The following is a 19,044-nucleotide window of genomic DNA, read 5'->3' as shown; positions in this document are numbered from 1 at the left end:
TTTCAGGTGCACTCTTGTCATAAATTAATCTATTACTTTTCCTACATAATTTTTTAACAATAAAAGTGGTAAAATACCTATTTAGGAGTCTTAGACCTTTCCAACGATATATAGTTTGTCATGATTAGAGCAGGATTTAATTGTAAAATAGTGAAGTAAACGTAGGCGTCCCATAGGGTGGACGGTGACAGTTAAGAGGTTAAATGACAAAGTATAATTGTTGTCATTATAAATATTCATTTTTCCACGCCATGGAGGAGAATCCGAGATTGTGGGTCACATTCAGCAAACAGTCACAAACTCACTGTACTTTTTATATTTATTTCAACAAATGACAAGCAAAATCAAATCCCTAGGAGCTTGTGAACAGTTTTGTAGCATTTTTAAATGCTGGCTTAATGTACTAAGACAGTGATGCTAAAAGACATGCAGGGGAGCCAGAATATTAACGCGATATGTTTAAACGTTAAGCGTTTTCCTGCCTTTAGAAAATCGTAATGTAGAAAGCGCTTATGGATTAAGACAGTGATATTTAATGTTCATATTTTGGGCTCATCTGTTTTTCTGCACATATTATGATTTATTAGTAAGGTGTGTACTTAATGTTTTCTTTTATTATCACTGCTCGGTGCATTTGTTCTTATGAGAAGAAAATGCTTAACGTAAATAAACGCGGTGCGTTCATATTTTGAGCTTATGCGTATTATCTGCACATAATATATGCTTTACAATTTTGTCTATAACTGTCTTGGTACATTAACACTAGAACCACCAGAGGTCGCTGTATACCTAAAAGCGCCAGCGGGTAAATTTTACCCGCACACATGGCAACTGTTTTTATATGGCTAAAGAACATATTATTTCACTGTATTATGCCACTGTCTTCACATTCTTTTATTGAGTAAAAGGCAGTGGGTTTAATCAGTGACATTAACAGATTTACTATTCGGCGTCTTCTCCACGACCTGCTTCATTTGGTGTTTTTACACAGAAAAAAGGCGAAAAAACATACTGTATTATCCAGTTTTCTCTCAGAACGATGATCTGAGTTACTATTGCAATTCTCGATGCAGCATGAATGACATACAATGGTGACATTTTTCACAATCACGACAAAAAAAAAAAAATCAAACACTGCCCTAAACTCAATGGCGGAAAGGCAGCGCTATCCTGCAAATATGGCAGATAAACAAAGCAGTTTCCCAGAACTCAACGCGGCGTTACGTCACATTCTCATTCTCTATTGCAAAAGAAAATAAAGTTTTGCTAACGAAAATGAAAGTATTGATAAAAAAATAAATGTTCTTTTTGTAAATAAAAATAAAGAATTGCAAAATATAAATGAAACAGAGCAAAAGCAATGATTTTGCAATACATATTTTCCATGGCCATATCTACTAATTTATTTGCAACGCTGCTTCCATTTTGCGTTTCAGTCAAGTTTGAGCTTGCGATACCGTTTTCCCCTTTGCACTTCACGTTTCTGCGCATCTCACTTTGTGGCACTGTTTTGACATGGGGGTGGAGTCAAGGGACGGGGGCGTGTACAACAGACCTGGGCATGCCTCCCTGGAAGTGACGCCATCGACCCGAGACGTAGATTACAACTGGTCCAGGCACCGTCATTGAGCAGAGGCATGTGGGTGGATCGTTTCCTTTTATTCACTAGCTTTAAAACATGCATGTTTTAATTTTATTAACTTTATTAACAAATGTATATGTGTATTAGCAGCGTTTGCTCAAGTTAAAGAAGTTGTTAATATGAACATCTGCTGTTCATTTCTCTCAATGTGCACACTTTTATAGCATTAAAATGTGTATTGTTTCATTTGGTTACCTAAATGTGTATTAACAGTGCTTGTTTAAAATCTCTTAACCTGTGGGAGGACGCCAGCGCACAGCGTTCTTTGTTTACATTAGTTCAGAGTTACTGCTAGTTTTAATGTAAAAGAATGCAATTAACTTCATAAACTATACATCATTAAAAAGGTCTAAGACTCAAGCTTCATATCCATCTCGACTTCGTTTTTCATTTACATAACTCCTGGCATAAATTAAGACATGACTGTCACTGGAAGATTAAAAAAACAAAGCTTCTTTGAGTCTTTTGGTTTAGTTTTGTCGTGGCCACGAGATATTAATGGGTAAACGAACCAGCGTGACCATAGCAACCTGGGATTATCAGAGATGTATTTATTAATATTTTATTTTGATTTTTTTTTTAAATATTACATAATTAAATTATTATATTAACAACACCTCTGGGTAATTTTACCCATGGCTGTTTTTCAAATAGGCTACATAATATATTTTCAATAAAAAATATCCAAGTCCACAGGGAAAGGGAGGGAGAGGAAGTGATGAGACGCCACAAGAGGAGTGGACAGACTGAACCACATCCTGACTCAGAACGGATGGACATAAAAATAATAATAATACAGATTTCCGCAACCATCTCTAGGCTATGAACAGCTCCATCAATAAAAAGGAAGGAACACTTGTGACAGACACAGACAGTGATGCTATCAATCAGAAAACGCCCCCTCTGATTTGATCTCTGAACGTCTGGATCAAGAAAGAGAGCAAGACAAAGAGAGAGCAGCTAGTGGAACAGAGTGATATTAAGATTAACACACTAAAGAGCCTGTAACGGGAGATCAGGAACACACAATACAGTACTGCCACACAATACGGCCTACGAGAGAGATAGCAGACAAGAAGGTTATTGATTCAGCTATCTGTGTAGCCCTGTTTTTAAATTATTTATTAGAATAAAGTGAAAGAGAGTAAACATGTCTTAAAACATCTCTGGTACTCATGTAAAAAAAAAATAATTAAAAAATAAATAAAGCCTTAGCAATGTCTGATTGACCATCGTGAAATTCACTGTATTCCTATAAGAAACAGTTCACCCAAGAAGTGTCCTTCAAAACATGAATTATAACTATGACCTATTGACTTATGAAATTAGTTATTCATTCTAGGATATCCAAGCATTTTCAAAGTCAAATTCTTCAAGACTATTTCAGATATTCTTTATACTTAATGTCGGCATGAAATTAAAATTCACCCTACTTTCTAAATGCATCTTATTTATCTTATTGTAAACTATTCATCACGTATATATTTAAAATTTTCACTTTTTTTACTTCGTAGTTCCACCCCTTTCATATAATCGACCATTTAAGATCTACCTAAATCCAATTCAACAACAGATGGACTGACTTCCCACCCTACATTTTCAATAATCCATTTAATTTGGACGTACACAACAATATAGAAGAAAAGAGCTGTCACTGCTTCCATTTCATCATGACTTTAAATCAATTTTTTCGCCCACACATTTTTTTTGTATAGCTTAAATTTATATAGACTTGAATTTGCAAATTTGGAATTGAATGACAGATTAATATATTATTTAATCTGTTTGTTTCAGCAGATATCTTTCCCAACTTGCAATAAACATTTTGCAGCTCAATCTGCTGCCTTCCCATTTCTAGAAATATTTCAGAAACATTTTACCTCAGATTTAGGCCTATCTGACTTTTATTACATGTACAGTTGTTCCTTCTAAACATAGCATAGCTAACTGAGTGGCGGATCTTTCATACAGACACACACCCTTCCTTCAGCACTATATCGTAATGGAAATATTCCTTTAAGTTTACGAGTCAGTTATAAAACCTGTTTTATAGAAGCCATTATGAAAAACTGCAATCATCCACTGAACCAACACACAAACAAAGAGAAAAAGAGAAAAACAGTGAAGGTCCATTGGTACCCTTATAAGGAAATAAACCAAAAATGTGCCTGCGCTAAATAAACTGGTGTCATAAAAATTCTATAAACAGTTTCATTATAATCATTACTGGATGCTTTAACTTTTTTTTTTTTTTTTTTTTATGTAAATTTATAAATAATTCCAGTGACCCAAAATTACTCGTTCCTTGCTTCTTAAAGGGGTCATATAATGGTACATGCACTTTTACAAGTTGATTGTACTGAAATGTGTGTTAGCAGTGCCTGTACACAACCATCATAAAATGATAAAAATCCATCCAGTGTTTTTTTTTTAATCTCCTTATTTGTTTTACCCTGTCTCAAATCAAGCCGTTCGACCGTGTGTCGGACGCCCCTCCCACGATGGTTGATTGACAGCAGTGTTTCAACACAGACCCGCCCTTGCTCGTGAGCGAGCTGTCAATCATAGTCCGCGCCTCATTGTTGATATACGCTGGAGCTGTCTATGAGCAGAATGGCGTCTAAGCGATTGTGGTGTTCTGTTCTCGGGTGCAATAATGAACACAGCAGTCATTTTGATGTTCCTAGGTCCGAACCGCTGAAGACACAGTGGCTGAGTTTCGCTTTTGAAGGGAATATTCCCCACGAGCAACGTCAATGTTTTCATGTTTGCGCGAATCATTTTTCACCAGACTGCTTTATAAATGAAGGTCAGTATAGAGCTGGTTTTGCTAAGAAGCTGCTCCTGAAAAAAGAATCGGTACCAACTATTCGTGTTCCTGCTGAACCTCCAGAAGAAGTGAGTGTAACGTTTAATTAACCTTTATATTAATCTTTGCAAATCGCTAGCACGCTTCACGATGTATGTGGCTAATGTTTACATTCAGGGTACATGCATGTTTTCTATTCTGACGTTCTCAATATAATTAATAATCCCACGCTTATAATGAACAAAACGTTACAGTTGCACAGTATCCTCAGAGACTCCCACTGCCATTCTTCAAAATATACCCTCAACTGTTGTCAAGGCAACACTCCACGTGTGTTGTGTCAAAACGCCCCACAGAACAGAGGGGCGGGGCGAGCAAAGCTCACTAGCATTTAAAAACACACGCACTAAAACGGTGTGCTGAACAGAGAGCTGTTTTTGAGCAGGTAAAATTAGTGTTTTCTTACAATACTAATGAGAATTTTTAATTAAAGTATATTACAAACTTTCAATTTAGACCCTAAAGAATCATATTAGCTTGTACAAAAATGGCATTATATGACCCCTTTAACACCACTGAAGATAATTAAATGTAATATATATATCATCATTATATAGAGCAGTTAGAAAACGGTTGTGTAAACAAAAAAAAATTCACATTTTTGATGCATGAAACCTTGATGAACATTGTAAGTGGATTTCATGGAAAAATAAAACACCACAAACGTGTAGAATATGACACTGCATATACTGCAAACTGAGCTGTATAAGATCACTGAAGGCTACAAACTAATTATTTCCTCCAAGTCATTTCAAGTTGCAGAAAATCTCCCCTTATCTGGTCCTGCTAGCAAGAAAGTCTTCAATTTGAGTCAGAGAGCACACAAACATACACACCCAGTGTCATGAGGCACATGAAAGGACTTGGAGTCCATTAACTCAAACTGACTGATACATAAAGCCATGAATCCTTCATTATAAGGGCTGACTGCATCCAGACGACATGAACCCAAGCACTGAGAGAGAGAGAGAGAGAGAGAGAGAGAGAGAGAAACACTAATCATCTCAGTAGCTATGTTTCCATCCACTTATTTTTAGGCAAATTTTAGGATAACAACGTTTTTTTTTTAAACTATAAATGGAAACACATTTACCTAATAAATTAATCAATGTTCAGTTATGTGACTTTGTCTCAACAGATCATGTGATTGGATGACTGAACTAACCAGCGCTCCAATCTCATTGCACACCATCTCAAATGTTATTTTAATAATTCTGAAATTCCATCATCAAAATGATTTGTTATAATCACCTCCCATAACTGCCATCCACATCCCATAACATCAGGCATCCAAACGCAAGACATCATCCCAGTGTTTCTTATTGCGTGTGTTGTCTGCAAGATCTGAGGCGCAACTCATTTATTATGTAGCAAAAAAAGAGCTACTGGCTTCCCCGGTTGCAGCAACTTTTATTTTTATTATTGATACTTTATGCCAGTTTCCCAGGAAGTGACAATTTTATTCTCTTGAACGCAACAGTGCTTTACTTGAAATGTTTTATGCAATATTTTACTTTTATAAACTAGTTAATTTCGCCTGGATTAAATAAAAACATGGCTACCGTGAGGTGCTGTGATCAATGAAACCTAAGCTATACATCATGACTCCCTCCTGATTCCCTGATCACTTACATGACCTTATTAAACCTTCAGTCTGCTCAGCATGTGCAATCAAACACGCACACACACACACACACACAGATCTGCATCTTCACAGCCTCCTACACGGCATCAGTAATTTCCTCACATCCACATGAAGCAAAGGCTCAGGGATGGTGTAATACTTGCAGTGAGGCACTAAACAAATGATTAAAGGAACATTCTGGATCAATACAACTTAAACTCTATCGACAGCATCCGCAGCATAATGCCAATTACTGCAAAGACAATTTAGGAACATTACAGTAAACCATGTACAATCACATTAAAATACACTCCATTTTAAAAGTACATAAATGCTAAAATTAGACAAGACTACTGTGACAGAATCACTTACTTTGATTATTTTACTACTGGTAATTTTCTGTAGTAATCAACACTGGGATAAAAATGCTGTCGATTTACTTGCTTTTCTTTAAAAGAAAAAAAAACTGAAACAAACACAACCTGCCAAGTGCCAGCATCCATTCATATGAGAAATGACAAATGAGGGTCTGTTTCATTCACCCTGAATGACTTAACTCACAGTGACAGGGAGTGAGGCATCTGTGTGTGTTGTGGACAAGAGGGTGATTTATTGTGACAGACAGCAATGCGAGCATTAAATTGCCATTTTTCAGGCCAAAGGCTGGGCTCAATGCTAAAAAATATTTTACACTCTCCCTGCTAAAATTTTAATTCATTCCACAACATAAAATAATTCTAAAAATAACAAACAATAAATAAAATACAATTTAAAAAAAAATGTATGTTTTTGACACGTAACCTTATATTTGAATGAATAAGATTGTTTTGACCACATCGTCTTCATTTAAGGTTGGTGATCATTAGGCAGTCCTTATTGTCAAGCCCCGCTAAAGCTTGAAGAAACCAAGGGAAGAGGAGCGGATAGAAAGTTAGAGGGGAGAAATAATAATTTCTTATAATGAACAGATGGATGAACACATGGACAACACAGCTGGAAAAAGAGAATCTGCTTTTACTGACAACAGAAAGTGTGTATTCAAGTCTGCACTCCAGCTCACTAAACAGCTTGCCCAGAAGCATTCACTATAGCACAGATGCTCTGTGTTGTTTTGTATTCACTCTAATAAAGTTACACATAATCTAAGCAAAGGATGCACAGAAATGAAAATTGTTGGTGGCGGGATCGGCAAAGGACCTCGAGACGGGAATCGAACTCGGGTCGCCGTGAGCGCAGTTGTGCTGTATGTTGACCAAAATGTGCTTTTTACTGTTTTGTCTTGCTTTTCAAAGAAAAAATCAATTACAAAACAACAATTTAAAATATTTACTTAACACTGAACATTTTTTCACATTCTAGCAGACATTACAAATCAACAAAACAACAAAACACAATTTAACTTAAAATTAATAAGTTCGTAAAATAATATTTTTTTGGTCATTTTTGAGGCCCCCTTCTTGAATCAGGCTTATATTTTTTACTGTACAAATAAATGCAGCCTTGCTGAGCAGAAGAGAATTCTTTTAAAACATCAGAATATATTACAGATCCCAATTTGAACACTATGTGTGAATGTTATAATAAATGTATTAATAGAGCTGTTGTAATTATTATTATTATTGTCTTACGTTTTTATTTCATTTTACAGAACAACAGTAAAATTACAATACTAACATTTATGAATGTTAATGGAGTTCTTGCTTTTTCTCAGCTTCTATTTTGGCAGAAACCCGCAGGAAGACTTCAGTTCTGCAGTTTATTTACTAATTGTTTAAGGTCATTTCGCGATTTCAATCATCATACAGTAACCAGCAACAACCACACCTTCCACTTCTCATCGGAGAGATGAGATGCAGCACTAAGCAGTCTCTCGCTGTCGGTGCTTGTAATGATTTTTACGTCTTTCTCAGACAGTTTTAATGCTTCCACACAGCGGACATTAGTGCTCACCTCTATTTGATCACGTCACGTCATTGTTCGGTACAATTTATTTGTTCTTTTTGCTTATTCGGCTGAACACCGAAAGAGTTTTTTTGGCTGAACAATTTCGATTGCCAAATATTCGGTGCATCCCTAAGCCTGGTTTAGCACTCTGGATCACATTTGAGCTGAATGGGGCTGTTGAACCTTGAGCCTACAGAAAGAGGAATCAAAGGACTCACATCAGACCAGATCAGAAAGTATAAAAGGGTACATTGGATCTACTTAAACATGCATCTCTGGTAAATTTTCCTCTGCTGATAGGATGTAAAACTATTTCACACTATAAGCCACATTCTCTCCCCTTATTTTCAACTATCTCCACTTTTTCTCAACCCCTAGAAAAAAGAAGAAAAGGGCATGAAAAAAGGTGTGGAAGTGAAGAAAGTCTAAAAGCCTTGGGTTTGATGTTTATCCATCTTCCACTGAATGTTTTTAAGTTGAAACGGAAAATATGGAGTACGCTGTAAGTCACTATGCAATTCTCGTATATACACCCAAGTTCATTCAGACTCAATGTCAATGTGCCCCTGAGTCAAATATAATTCAGTTTAGGCTTGACTGCTGTAGCACTTTGAAGGATTTCCCTTCCTCATTCCAGTCGGACTGACCCGTGGCACCATGCCTGAATGCAAAAGCAGCTGGCTGACCCAGACAAAACTCTAAAGCAGCCACACATTACTGCTACAATACTAGACAGCAGGGGTTTCTTTTGATACCAAAGGTCCCTTGCAAAGGAACCCCATTCTTAAAACTAGGGTTGCTCCAATTGATCGGGTACGATCATTATCTGCCGATAATCGCTTTGGGATGTTTGATCGGCGGTCTCTAAAAAGTCCAATCTCATAAACCGATCTCAAGCTGATGACGCGCGTGCCGTGAGAGGTTTGGAACGACATGCAGCGACACCGTTTCAGTCTCTGTCCTAAAATAATTATAATGCTGAAAGTGATGTACAATTCATATTTCTTCATTAAATAACTTACAATTTGAAAACTTTCTGTGAGACATTTCACAAACACCGTGAGTGCTCTCTTTCTCTCTCAAAATGCGCAAATGGCTTCAAATCAAATCGCGTCTGCACTATAAGCGAGCTGCACAGTTGACACAGGAATTGTCACTTGCACAATCGAGGCAGTGTCGCATCATCACTAAAGTTTATAAATCGCATTTCTTTTTAATTCTTGCCAGTGTTTAAACCATTCAGCGCTCGCGTGCCCTCCTGGAGACCGTGCGCTCATGCACACTTGAAGCGTACACCATAATGCCAGGTTCACATTACTCCGTTTGCAGTGTGAATGTGGTGCGTATTTTTTTCTGCTCTCATGTTAACGGATTAAGCGTTCACACTGCACACGTTTGAGATCCAGCAGTGCGTTCCAGGAGTGGCGCGTCTGCAGCAGTGCAGAGATCGTTTCCACACAGAGTCTATTTTTGCTGCACTGCACGCGAATTAAAGTGACAGCGCATTTTTTGTGGTAAATATGAACATGGATTGACACGAAAATGTAGTAATTACACCATAAATGCTTATAATTAAAGTCTGCCGTGGTTCATAGTCAACACATAGGCTATGGCTTCTTGGCTAGGTTTAAAGGAAAAGAGCACTTTTAGATAAACAAGGCAATAATAGATGGCACTCGTGGAGGTATAGGAAAACAAAGTCCTTTATGAACCGCAGGATTGCTTGTAATAAAGATTTAAATGCTAAAGAAAAGGCAGTAGAGGTGACTGTTTCTGTCAGTGGTAAGTTTTCATTTAGAATGTTTGTGATAAAGTAAGAAAAGTAGTTTAAATGTTTTGCCAATTGCTTGAGCAACTTAATATATAAATCTAGAAGTAAATGCAGAAGTAAAAAGCACTGAATAATGTGTTTCTTACATTTATAGCGTTTAAACACGTCTATGAAAGACTGTATTACTGGACTGTGTAAAAAAGAATCACAATGCTGAAAAAGCATTTTAAGTAGCAATGTTTGGATTTGAAATCCAAATAATGGATAAATGTTGTGTCTGTAGTAAACAGCCACGGATCAGTTGCAGACTCCTGTATGAAAGCTGCTTCTGCACCGCTTACGTACCACACATGGACTGCATACGCACTAGTGTTGTCAAAAGACCCGGTACTTCGGTACCAAGTCGGTACTAAAAAAATGAAAACGTCACGGTACCAGGTTAAGTACCGGTGGTACCGAGTACCCGATCAACCCGGTTCCTGACGCATACGGCCCTATGATTTCCGTGATGCAGAAAACGCGGATGGAATCTCAGAATCCAGTTATCAAAACGGAATTTACAGTTTAGCACGGAATGTCACGGAATTTGTCAAAGTTTGGATGAATTAATCAAAAGTAGGTCATTACACTTAAATCAAATCGCGACATGGACTAGTATCTGTAAATATTAAGCCGCAAAAGTCGATTCAAATATGAATCCTGCATTTTCTGCGAGTCTCTGTGTGAATGAATGAATGGCAGAGACACGTGTTTTTTTTTTACTACATACACTGAAGCGCGTGTGACGCTCGTGGTGATTTCTGCATCTGCCGTCTCAACGAGGACATAAATACATAAACAACATCTACAGAACTGCACTGAGAGTCACTTCACAAGCATTTTACCGTTTCATCCAAGTAAAACCAGAGTCATATCATATAGCTACACACAGAAATTTAAAGGTATTCACGGCAACCCGTCAAAATAAAGGTTTATCTTAAAGACATTGTGCCAGAAATATATTACTATTATTTAGTAGAATGTATGTGATACTATTACGACTGTTGAAAAAAAATTATATTTATTTTTAAAGAAATAATCTCACAATATTTCTTCCATATTTTAATTTGGTAACACTTTACAATAAGGTTCATTAGTTAAACATTAGTTAATGTATTAACTAACATGAACTAACCATGAGCAATACATTTGTTACTGTATTTACTAATCTTCGCTAACGTTAGTTAATAAAAATACAGATGTTCATTGTTAGTTCATGTTAGCTCACAGTGCATTAACTAATGTTAACAAGATTTTAATAATGTATTAGTAAATGTTGAAATTAACATTAACAAAGATTAATAAACGCTGTATAAGTGCAGTTTATTATTAGTTAATGTTAACTAATGTAGTTAACTAATGAACCTTATTGTAAAGTGTTACCTTTAATTTTAATAGTAAATCCCCTTTATTTACCAAAAAAATAACTTGAAAAAACTTGAAACAATTTAAATAAGTATAAAGAATGGCATTGATTTTTGTACATTTTATTTTTGTTTGACTTTATTATTAAAAATAGTGTGTTTTTTAATTAGCATGATGTTACCGAAATTGGTGCCGAGAACCGTGGATTTTCACTGGTATCGGTACCGAATATTGAAATTTTGGTACCGTGACAACACTAATACGCACTGCAAATGGAGTATGTGTGAACCATACAGCTCATGGAATCAGGCTTGTGCTGTGTCTAAGATATTGTGCAACAATTGCACAATTATAAAAACAAAAATGCAGTGCATGATCAAACATTTAGGTGAGACAAACATATATTTTTGAAAAATGTCTAAAAAAAAATGAAATTCAGGCCCTGAATAAATGTCTAAAATCTTGATTGGATCATCACTATAGAAAATTCTACATAATAAAAAGAAGACTTTAATCAGATCGGTATCGGTGATCGGATCGGCAGATACTGTTTTCTGTGATCGGCCTCAAATCCTGATCGGAGCAACCCTAGTTAATAGTTAATTAATAGCGAGAATTGGACCTTAAAATAAAGTGAGACCAACATTTCTTATTATTATCATTGTTAAAAACATTTTTGTGGAAAGAATAATTTTTAAATACACAGTTAGAACATCACTTATTTGAAATAGAAAACTCTTGTGACAATATAGATGTTAACTGTAATTTTAATACATCCTTGCTTAATAAAAGTATTACTTTCTTTAAAAAAAGAAAAATCTTACCGACTCCAAACTTTTAAACAGTAGTGTATATTTTGAACAAATGTGCAATTTTTGAATTACTACAGCAATTCTCCAGAAAAAGTAAACAATACGGTCAAAAAAGCCCTACAGCATTCTATACATTACTGCAGCAATTCTCCACAGTAATTAAACACCACCATGGCCATGCTATAGAGGCGTGGGAAGCGGCAGGATTACACAACAGCACTTTATACCAGAGACGCTGAAAGATTCAACTAATAAACATTTGATGTTGCCAAGGGACAAGAGAACTGCAAAGGCCAACATTCTAGAAGGCACTGAATCAACAGGCGGGGATACCTAAGCAGGCCGTGGCGTGTCCCGTATCCTAGCAGCATGCTTCTGGAACACTGCCCAAGGTGCTGGCTGCGGCCTGACTGGACGTTGCTCCTGCAGTATGTGTCCGGCGGAGCTGTTGTGCTCGACTTATCTGGCTACAGATAAATCATACCACCGGATGGTCTCTGGATATCAATGATCTAATAACATATGCACACACAAACACAACACTGGGGAAGTTAATGATTGAAATACTAGAACCCATCTTTCAGCCTGAGAAATCAGAGCTGATGGCCATGCCAAATCTCCTACATGAACCTATTCCATCCACTTCAACATTCACAGAATGCTTTATTTTCATCTTTCATACACCCTGCAATCACATTATCCATATTGGATCAGAACCAGCAGAGGTATTATGCCATGTTTAAACTTCTAAAATGATTTTTTTATTCAAATGATTTCTTCATTTGATTGCTGACTCACACATCCTTTCATTCCTCCCATGAACACATTTTCCTTCTCCCCTGCATTCCAGAACAAATACTTGTGGTTTTTCTACATAAAAAGTGGAGAAATTGAGTTTTTAACTGAAGTTTAGAGAGCTGTTTCCACTTGAGACCAAATATGGAAAACTTTCCATCAGAACAATGGCACACTGGACAGACGAACCACAAGTCACAGAGATCACGTAGCCATCACACACACGCAAGCAGCTGAGGCACTAACGTCTCCCTGGTATAAACGCCTTTGAGCTTCTTGTCAGTAAGTGAATAATGCTCTTTCATCAGCGCCAGCGCCGCTCTGACTCTGCGTTGGTCCACACGTCACCATGCAGACAACAGTCTGTGCATCCAAAACACACATACAAGGAGAGGGAAGGAATGTTTTCTGGACTTAAAACCGATTAAGAAATATTGTTTTTCCACAGAAAGGCATTTAGTTCACAGCAGTGCCCTTAGCAACCCACATTAGTGCATTTCTACCATACCGTTTCCTGAAACATTCACATCTGAAACACCTCAGGGGTGTATGTTTGTCAAACCCGAGAGTAAAACACTCAATTAGACACATGACTCCAGGCCCCAGAAACAATCCTGCTGCACCTGAATTCCTCAGACTTGAGCTGAGTAAATAGGAGTTATGTTTCCCTTGCGGAGAACTAAACGTTTTGCCAATCGCCATGACTGCAGAACTAAAGTCTTTTTGGAAATCTACAAGAAACTCTAAAATCCAACACTCCTAAGGCAACATTGTCAGAGCAAACTTGAGAAATTGCTGGGTACTTGACCCCTAATACAGCATAATCCACAACCTGACCTTAACCTCTGAGCAGCATTCCACTGCAAACATACTTTGCAGCAAGGATGCAACCAAATGTTCAAGACTGGGACAAATGTCAAAGTCGTGATGAAACGGAAGTAGCCACAGATATTTTCTTTGGTATTCTGATGTACATTCAAAAGAAACAGATTATAGAGTTTCTATCCATCAGTTGTTGATTGGATGACGGCAGATCTGAAAGCAAGCTCGCAGTCGATGATACAAAAGTGTTTTTTGCGTACAAAATGATTGGAGAAATCTGGCATAAGTCGCCAGAGAAAAGTCTGTTTTTATCAGAAGGACAAGTTATAAAATTTTGATTCTCATGGGTGAATTGTTCAAAGTAAGTACAATAATATGCATTAAGAAAACAGATCTTTAAAAAAAGGCATCCACAGATCCACAGCAACTTTAAAAGGCATCCACATAAAGACTTTTAAAAATTAAAAGGGGTGACCATTAAGCACCTCATGACCCACATTATATTCTGTGCTGTTGTCTAGAAGTTTATTAAATTACTGCACAAAAATATTAAAAATTCTTAAATAATTGGCAAGGGTGCACATCTCTAGTAAAAATAATGTCTTAGTTTGACGACAAGCATACTACAATATTCTTTTAGTAACTGAAAAAATACAGACCTTACACAGAAAAATGTGTGCATCTAAACACGATAAATGTTAATGATTATGCTCTGAATGAGAGAACAATCGAATGTGTATATATAAAACACAAAAAAAACAGAATTCTCCCTTTTATCGCTTCTAGTAGGTAATTGTTAATAATAACATATGTTTAACATCTCACTACATCCAATCTGCTGAAATATGGGAAGGAGACTTCAGGCTTCATTGCAGCTAATCTCATACAATTCATCGTGCACAATTCCTAAACAGAAAGAAGAGAAAATAAACAAACTGATGTGGAAAAGTATAGTTGCAAATTGCCAGCCTCTCCCTACACACAGGGACGCTCGGGGGAATAGATAAATCATCGCCGTTAGATACGTCACGGGCCAACTCAGCATTCCAAAAGCCAGTGCTCGTGCTCACACACACACACACACATACATACAAGCTGGGCTGGATATGAGTAGCGGCACGCGCAAGACATGCAAGCAGTGACAACTCACCATTTCTTTGTGCATTCCACCATGAGTTCCTGGTAGGAGGCGACGAACTGGAATTTGGAAGCATGTTTCCCAACACGCTGCAGTCTCTTCCACACTGAAGCCATGGTTTTGTCCTCTTTATAGAGCTGACAGTTTGTTTAAAATACTGTCGCGTTCTGACGCCACCCCCTCACAAATCCTTTCCTTGGAAAAATTCTCAAAAGTATCCGTCCAAAATCGACTTTTGTGCATTCATTGATGTTTAAGGGGTTTAAAATCAGGTAGAGGAAAGGAAAAAACACGTAGATCCCTTGCCATCAAAACATTAGTGTGGATGATCGCAGATCAGCATGATGACACGACAAGTTAAATCCACTGACGTGATTGACAGCTCTCACAGAGCTCATTCCGTACAGCAAATCCCTCAAAATAAACGTAAGCAGTGCATGGTAATCCAATATTCCTCATTTCCATGTGTCAATAAACCTACAGAGACAAAGAGGGAGGTGGTTAGATCTTAGTGATAAAGGTTGTACAAAAAGATATCCATTAACTGATTTGACAATCTTTGATTTTCAAATTTCTGCATTAAATATTTGTTAGTTTCAGCTTAATCATTTTACCAAAACCATCCCTAATTTAAGCACTGATGCATACCAGTAACAGAAAATTCCCCATCAGTTATCTGTGCAAGGCAATGGAAAGTGATGGTATCAGGAAACTGAGATTTGGCTGACTTTGTTTATCTGTGCAACCAAATTTCATAGTCAGTAAGATTATATCTTGTGGACCAGTTACAAATATTCTGAAGATCTGGAAACATCTGATATTGTAAAGCAAAAGTTATCGTTGCATTTTATTTTGCGCAAAAGGAAAACATTTCAGAATCCATTGTTTCTCTATACATAACCAAGATATTTAAATCATCAGTTTTATATTTATCCATTTTTGTTTCAAGCACTCTTCGTGGGATTGTAGTTCTTTCCCTTATTAAAGGCTTTAAGTTCTTAGTTTTTGTACCTTTTTTGTATAATTTTCAAATACTTTTTAAAATCAAAGTTTGTTTGTTGTCATTCCCCTCGCAGGTAGCCGGATTGGGTCATGCTTAGTAATTTTTTTTAATGAAACTTCTTTTCTAATCCCTATGGGGGAAATTATTGGAAAAAAAACCAAGACCAAGATGAAAAAGTGGACATTCTAGCAAATGGATGGCACGTAATAGATTTTGCCTAATAAAATAATGTTTTAATAAAAACTGTAATTTATATTTGTATTATGTGTTTTTTAAAAAAGCTACAATTTTTTTTTTTTAAAAAGACACTTGAGGCTGTTAAGTATGTAGTTAGGGGCTAAACAGTAGGCCTACTATACACCCTTTAGCCTTTATTATATTGACAGTTGTGCCAATATTCAGTACATCAGCACGTTGTCTATTGTGTTATTCCATAAATATCAAGAAAGCTGACAACCAGTTTTTTTGTTTGTCTTTCTTCGCTCCATGCTGTCAGACTTTACATAGCACACGTTAAAAGTTCAAAAGTTGTCCTGGACGGTCTAAAATAACTCATCCATTTCTTTTAATTATGCTAACAACTGTTGCTGTTCAAACATTCACGAGATGACAGTTTTATATTGATGCAAGACTTCTTCAAACAACTCACACCCTCATGCACATACTACAAACTGATAAACTGTCAGTGCTGTCAAACTGACTAAAGAGACTTAAGAAAGACGTTCTCAGGTTACTAGTTAAAGATCCTCTTTAAGTCCAGTTTTTTTATAAATACCGGTTTAGCAAGATAGCTTAAGAGATCATCAATAATCGATAATGAATCCCCTGCAACTACAGAGACCCTTTCACAGATATTATTCATAAACCTCCTGGTCTTGGTCGCATTCCTGCACTCACCGCGTGAATAATGCAGCAGCAGTAGCGGCTGAACGCGCCCGATGCGGCGGGAGGCGCGTGGCTGCATTCAGTCCGCTAGCGAGCTAAAGAGCCGCTCCGGCTGGAGATTCCCATAGAGCTCCGCTAGCAGCCTAGGCTAACCTTAGCCAGGCAGGCTATCCCAGGGTAAAGAGGGGCAGCGAAACAGAAATCCCTTGGATACACAGACGTATACCGGCAACGACCAAACTGAGGAGTTTGAAGCCGAGAAGCAGTGGTGGTTTCCCCGGTCGAAAGGAGGAAAATCCAGCGCTGTTTTCGTATTCACACACAAACTCAACGAATCAAGACTCCATCATTTTCCTCCCCAATCCCACATTCAGTCAAACATCTGTGCGGAGTCGCAGGGATATGCCCCCACGCATCTCTCATTGGCTGGCGGGCTGCAAATATTTACATATTCATGCCACTTCTTCACGCTTTTGTTGCCAGTGAGCGCTCCTATTGGTCGATAGAGACATCTTTCAGAGATCTTTAACCCGCCTGTGTGAGCAAGCACACTGAGTTGAGTAGGAACATAAGCAATGTAAACCTTCTTCTATGTGTTAAGGTATAAAGTGTATTAAACATGAGTGTTGTGACTCAGAGAAAGAAGAAAATTGCTAAAATCTGATAGGCTGAGGCAATTCAGTTATCTGGAGTATTTATTATTATGGTAGGACAATCTGTGAATAATTAAAAATGCTAGAACAAAATAAAAACTATGAAAGAGATATTTTAGAACAATATATTTGTAATTTAAATGTAATATTTATTGTAATTTTTTTTTTTTTTTATTTTATTTTATTTTAAAGCAAAACAGTCAGGTCAGTAATGTGCTTTGAAATGTAAAAAAATAAAAAAATGGAGAGTTTGTGAAAGAGACACTCTGATTCTTTTAGTCATTTAGCAGACGCTTTTATCCAAAGCGACTTACAAATAGGAAAAAGTATATTCCACTGCCAAATGGCAAACAGTTCATTACAGTACATTTTGTTCTGTCTGAAGAATCTGAAGAAAAAACACATAGGCCATTTTCTAACCAGATTAGATTATCTATTTAAATTTAAATGTCAAATTTAGTTTTTTTTTTAAGTTTTAAATTAAAGTTCTGTTTTTTGTTTTTGTTTTTACCTTCATTATATTCTTTGTTTATCAGAAGCCTTTTGATGCATGCACATCAGTCCTTAATATTACAGAGAGACACACCATTGTCAAAAAATGCTTTGAAGCTGCCAGCGTTCTTGAAAAGACACATGTGTCTGTGAGTATTCGGAGGGAGGTGCTCACACAGATTCTTCCTGCCACTTCTCCATCGTCTTGATCCTTATCTTTTGAGTGCATTAGACGGGTTTCCTCCCTGATGAACGGGTGTGTGCGTGTGTATCGGAAGATGTGAAGATGTGGGTACACAGGGCAGAGGGGGATGTGATCTCTACTCAAAAGCAGTCACAGTGGCTACAGAGAGTTGTAACATCGTGACTGCAGTGTCATAGTGCCAAGAGCACTTTGAAAGCCAATCAGACACCTTTGCCATGTGTCAGACAGAGACTCAAGGAGTCTGTAGATCAGATCCTGCTTTTTATGGGCTGCCAACACTTCAGGACATGTGTTAGACAACATTAAACCTCTCAGGCCACTGCTCTGGAAGCTCAGGAGCTGCCAACACCATCTTGTAACAGATAAGATGTTAAAGAAGCTCTGAATTGATCAGTTTTTTTCTATGATAAAACAGGCATTTTGTATAAAAAAGTAGCCAGTGATTTTGCAATACAATAACAATACATTACTACTAAAAAATGATATTTTTCCACAATTTAATCAATGAAATCTTCACAAAGCCAGATTTGGCGTGGTGTGAGTCTGCAGTTTGTCTGTGTATCGACTTTACTTTCTTTCTTTTCCTGTGTGTGTCCCAGCGGTAATGTGAGTGTGTTCACTGGCAGTGAGATAAGCACGCTTACTGTAAGTGAATCACTCCCTCATGCACTGGCACGGACACATGGGCACAGTCGTGGGTGAAGACAAAGAAAGGAGAGAACAGTGATCTCACACACAATGGAAGCTTTGGAGCTTCAGTCTGCAGAAAGAGACATTGACATCACAGAAGAAACTATAGAACGGTAATGTGCCTCATCATGGCTAATCAAATGCTCTATACAGTTTCTTCTGAACCCTATGTGCATTATTATGAGGAAATCAATGTTCAACAATGAGATTCAGTGCACTCTCAGAAATAAAGGTACAAAAGCTGTCACTGGGGCGGTACCTTTTCGAAAGGTACTAATATGTACCTATAAGGTAC

At 37.2% G+C, this 19,044-nt stretch overlaps 1 protein-coding gene across 6 annotated transcripts in view; it reads right to left on the bottom strand.

Moving 5' to 3' along the window:
- Window positions 1–17,106, bottom strand: part of ehbp1 (EH domain binding protein 1) — a 142,556-nt gene extending 125,450 nt beyond the window's left edge. For 5 of the 6 annotated variants that reach the window (XM_058750157.1, XM_058750158.1, XM_058750160.1 and 2 more), the window contains exons 1-2: window positions 16,722–17,106; window positions 14,834–15,298 (exon numbers count right to left, since the gene is read on the bottom strand). In XM_058750157.1, the coding sequence (XP_058606140.1) occupies window positions 14,834–14,937 (104 nt within the window). In that variant the 5' untranslated portion in view covers window positions 14,938–15,298; window positions 16,722–17,106. The remainder of the gene's footprint in view (window positions 1–14,833; window positions 15,299–16,721) is intronic. The other variant, XM_058750161.1, reaches the window with a different exon arrangement.
- Window positions 17,107–19,044: the final 1,938 nt, after the last annotated feature.

The sequence above is a fragment of the Onychostoma macrolepis genome, chromosome 17 (genome assembly GCF_012432095.1).
Source record: "Onychostoma macrolepis isolate SWU-2019 chromosome 17, ASM1243209v1, whole genome shotgun sequence".
Lineage (NCBI taxonomy): Eukaryota > Metazoa > Chordata > Actinopteri > Cypriniformes > Cyprinidae > Onychostoma > Onychostoma macrolepis.
The sequence above is the reverse complement of the archived record's forward strand: the minus strand, read 5'-3'. Positions and strand labels throughout refer to the sequence as shown.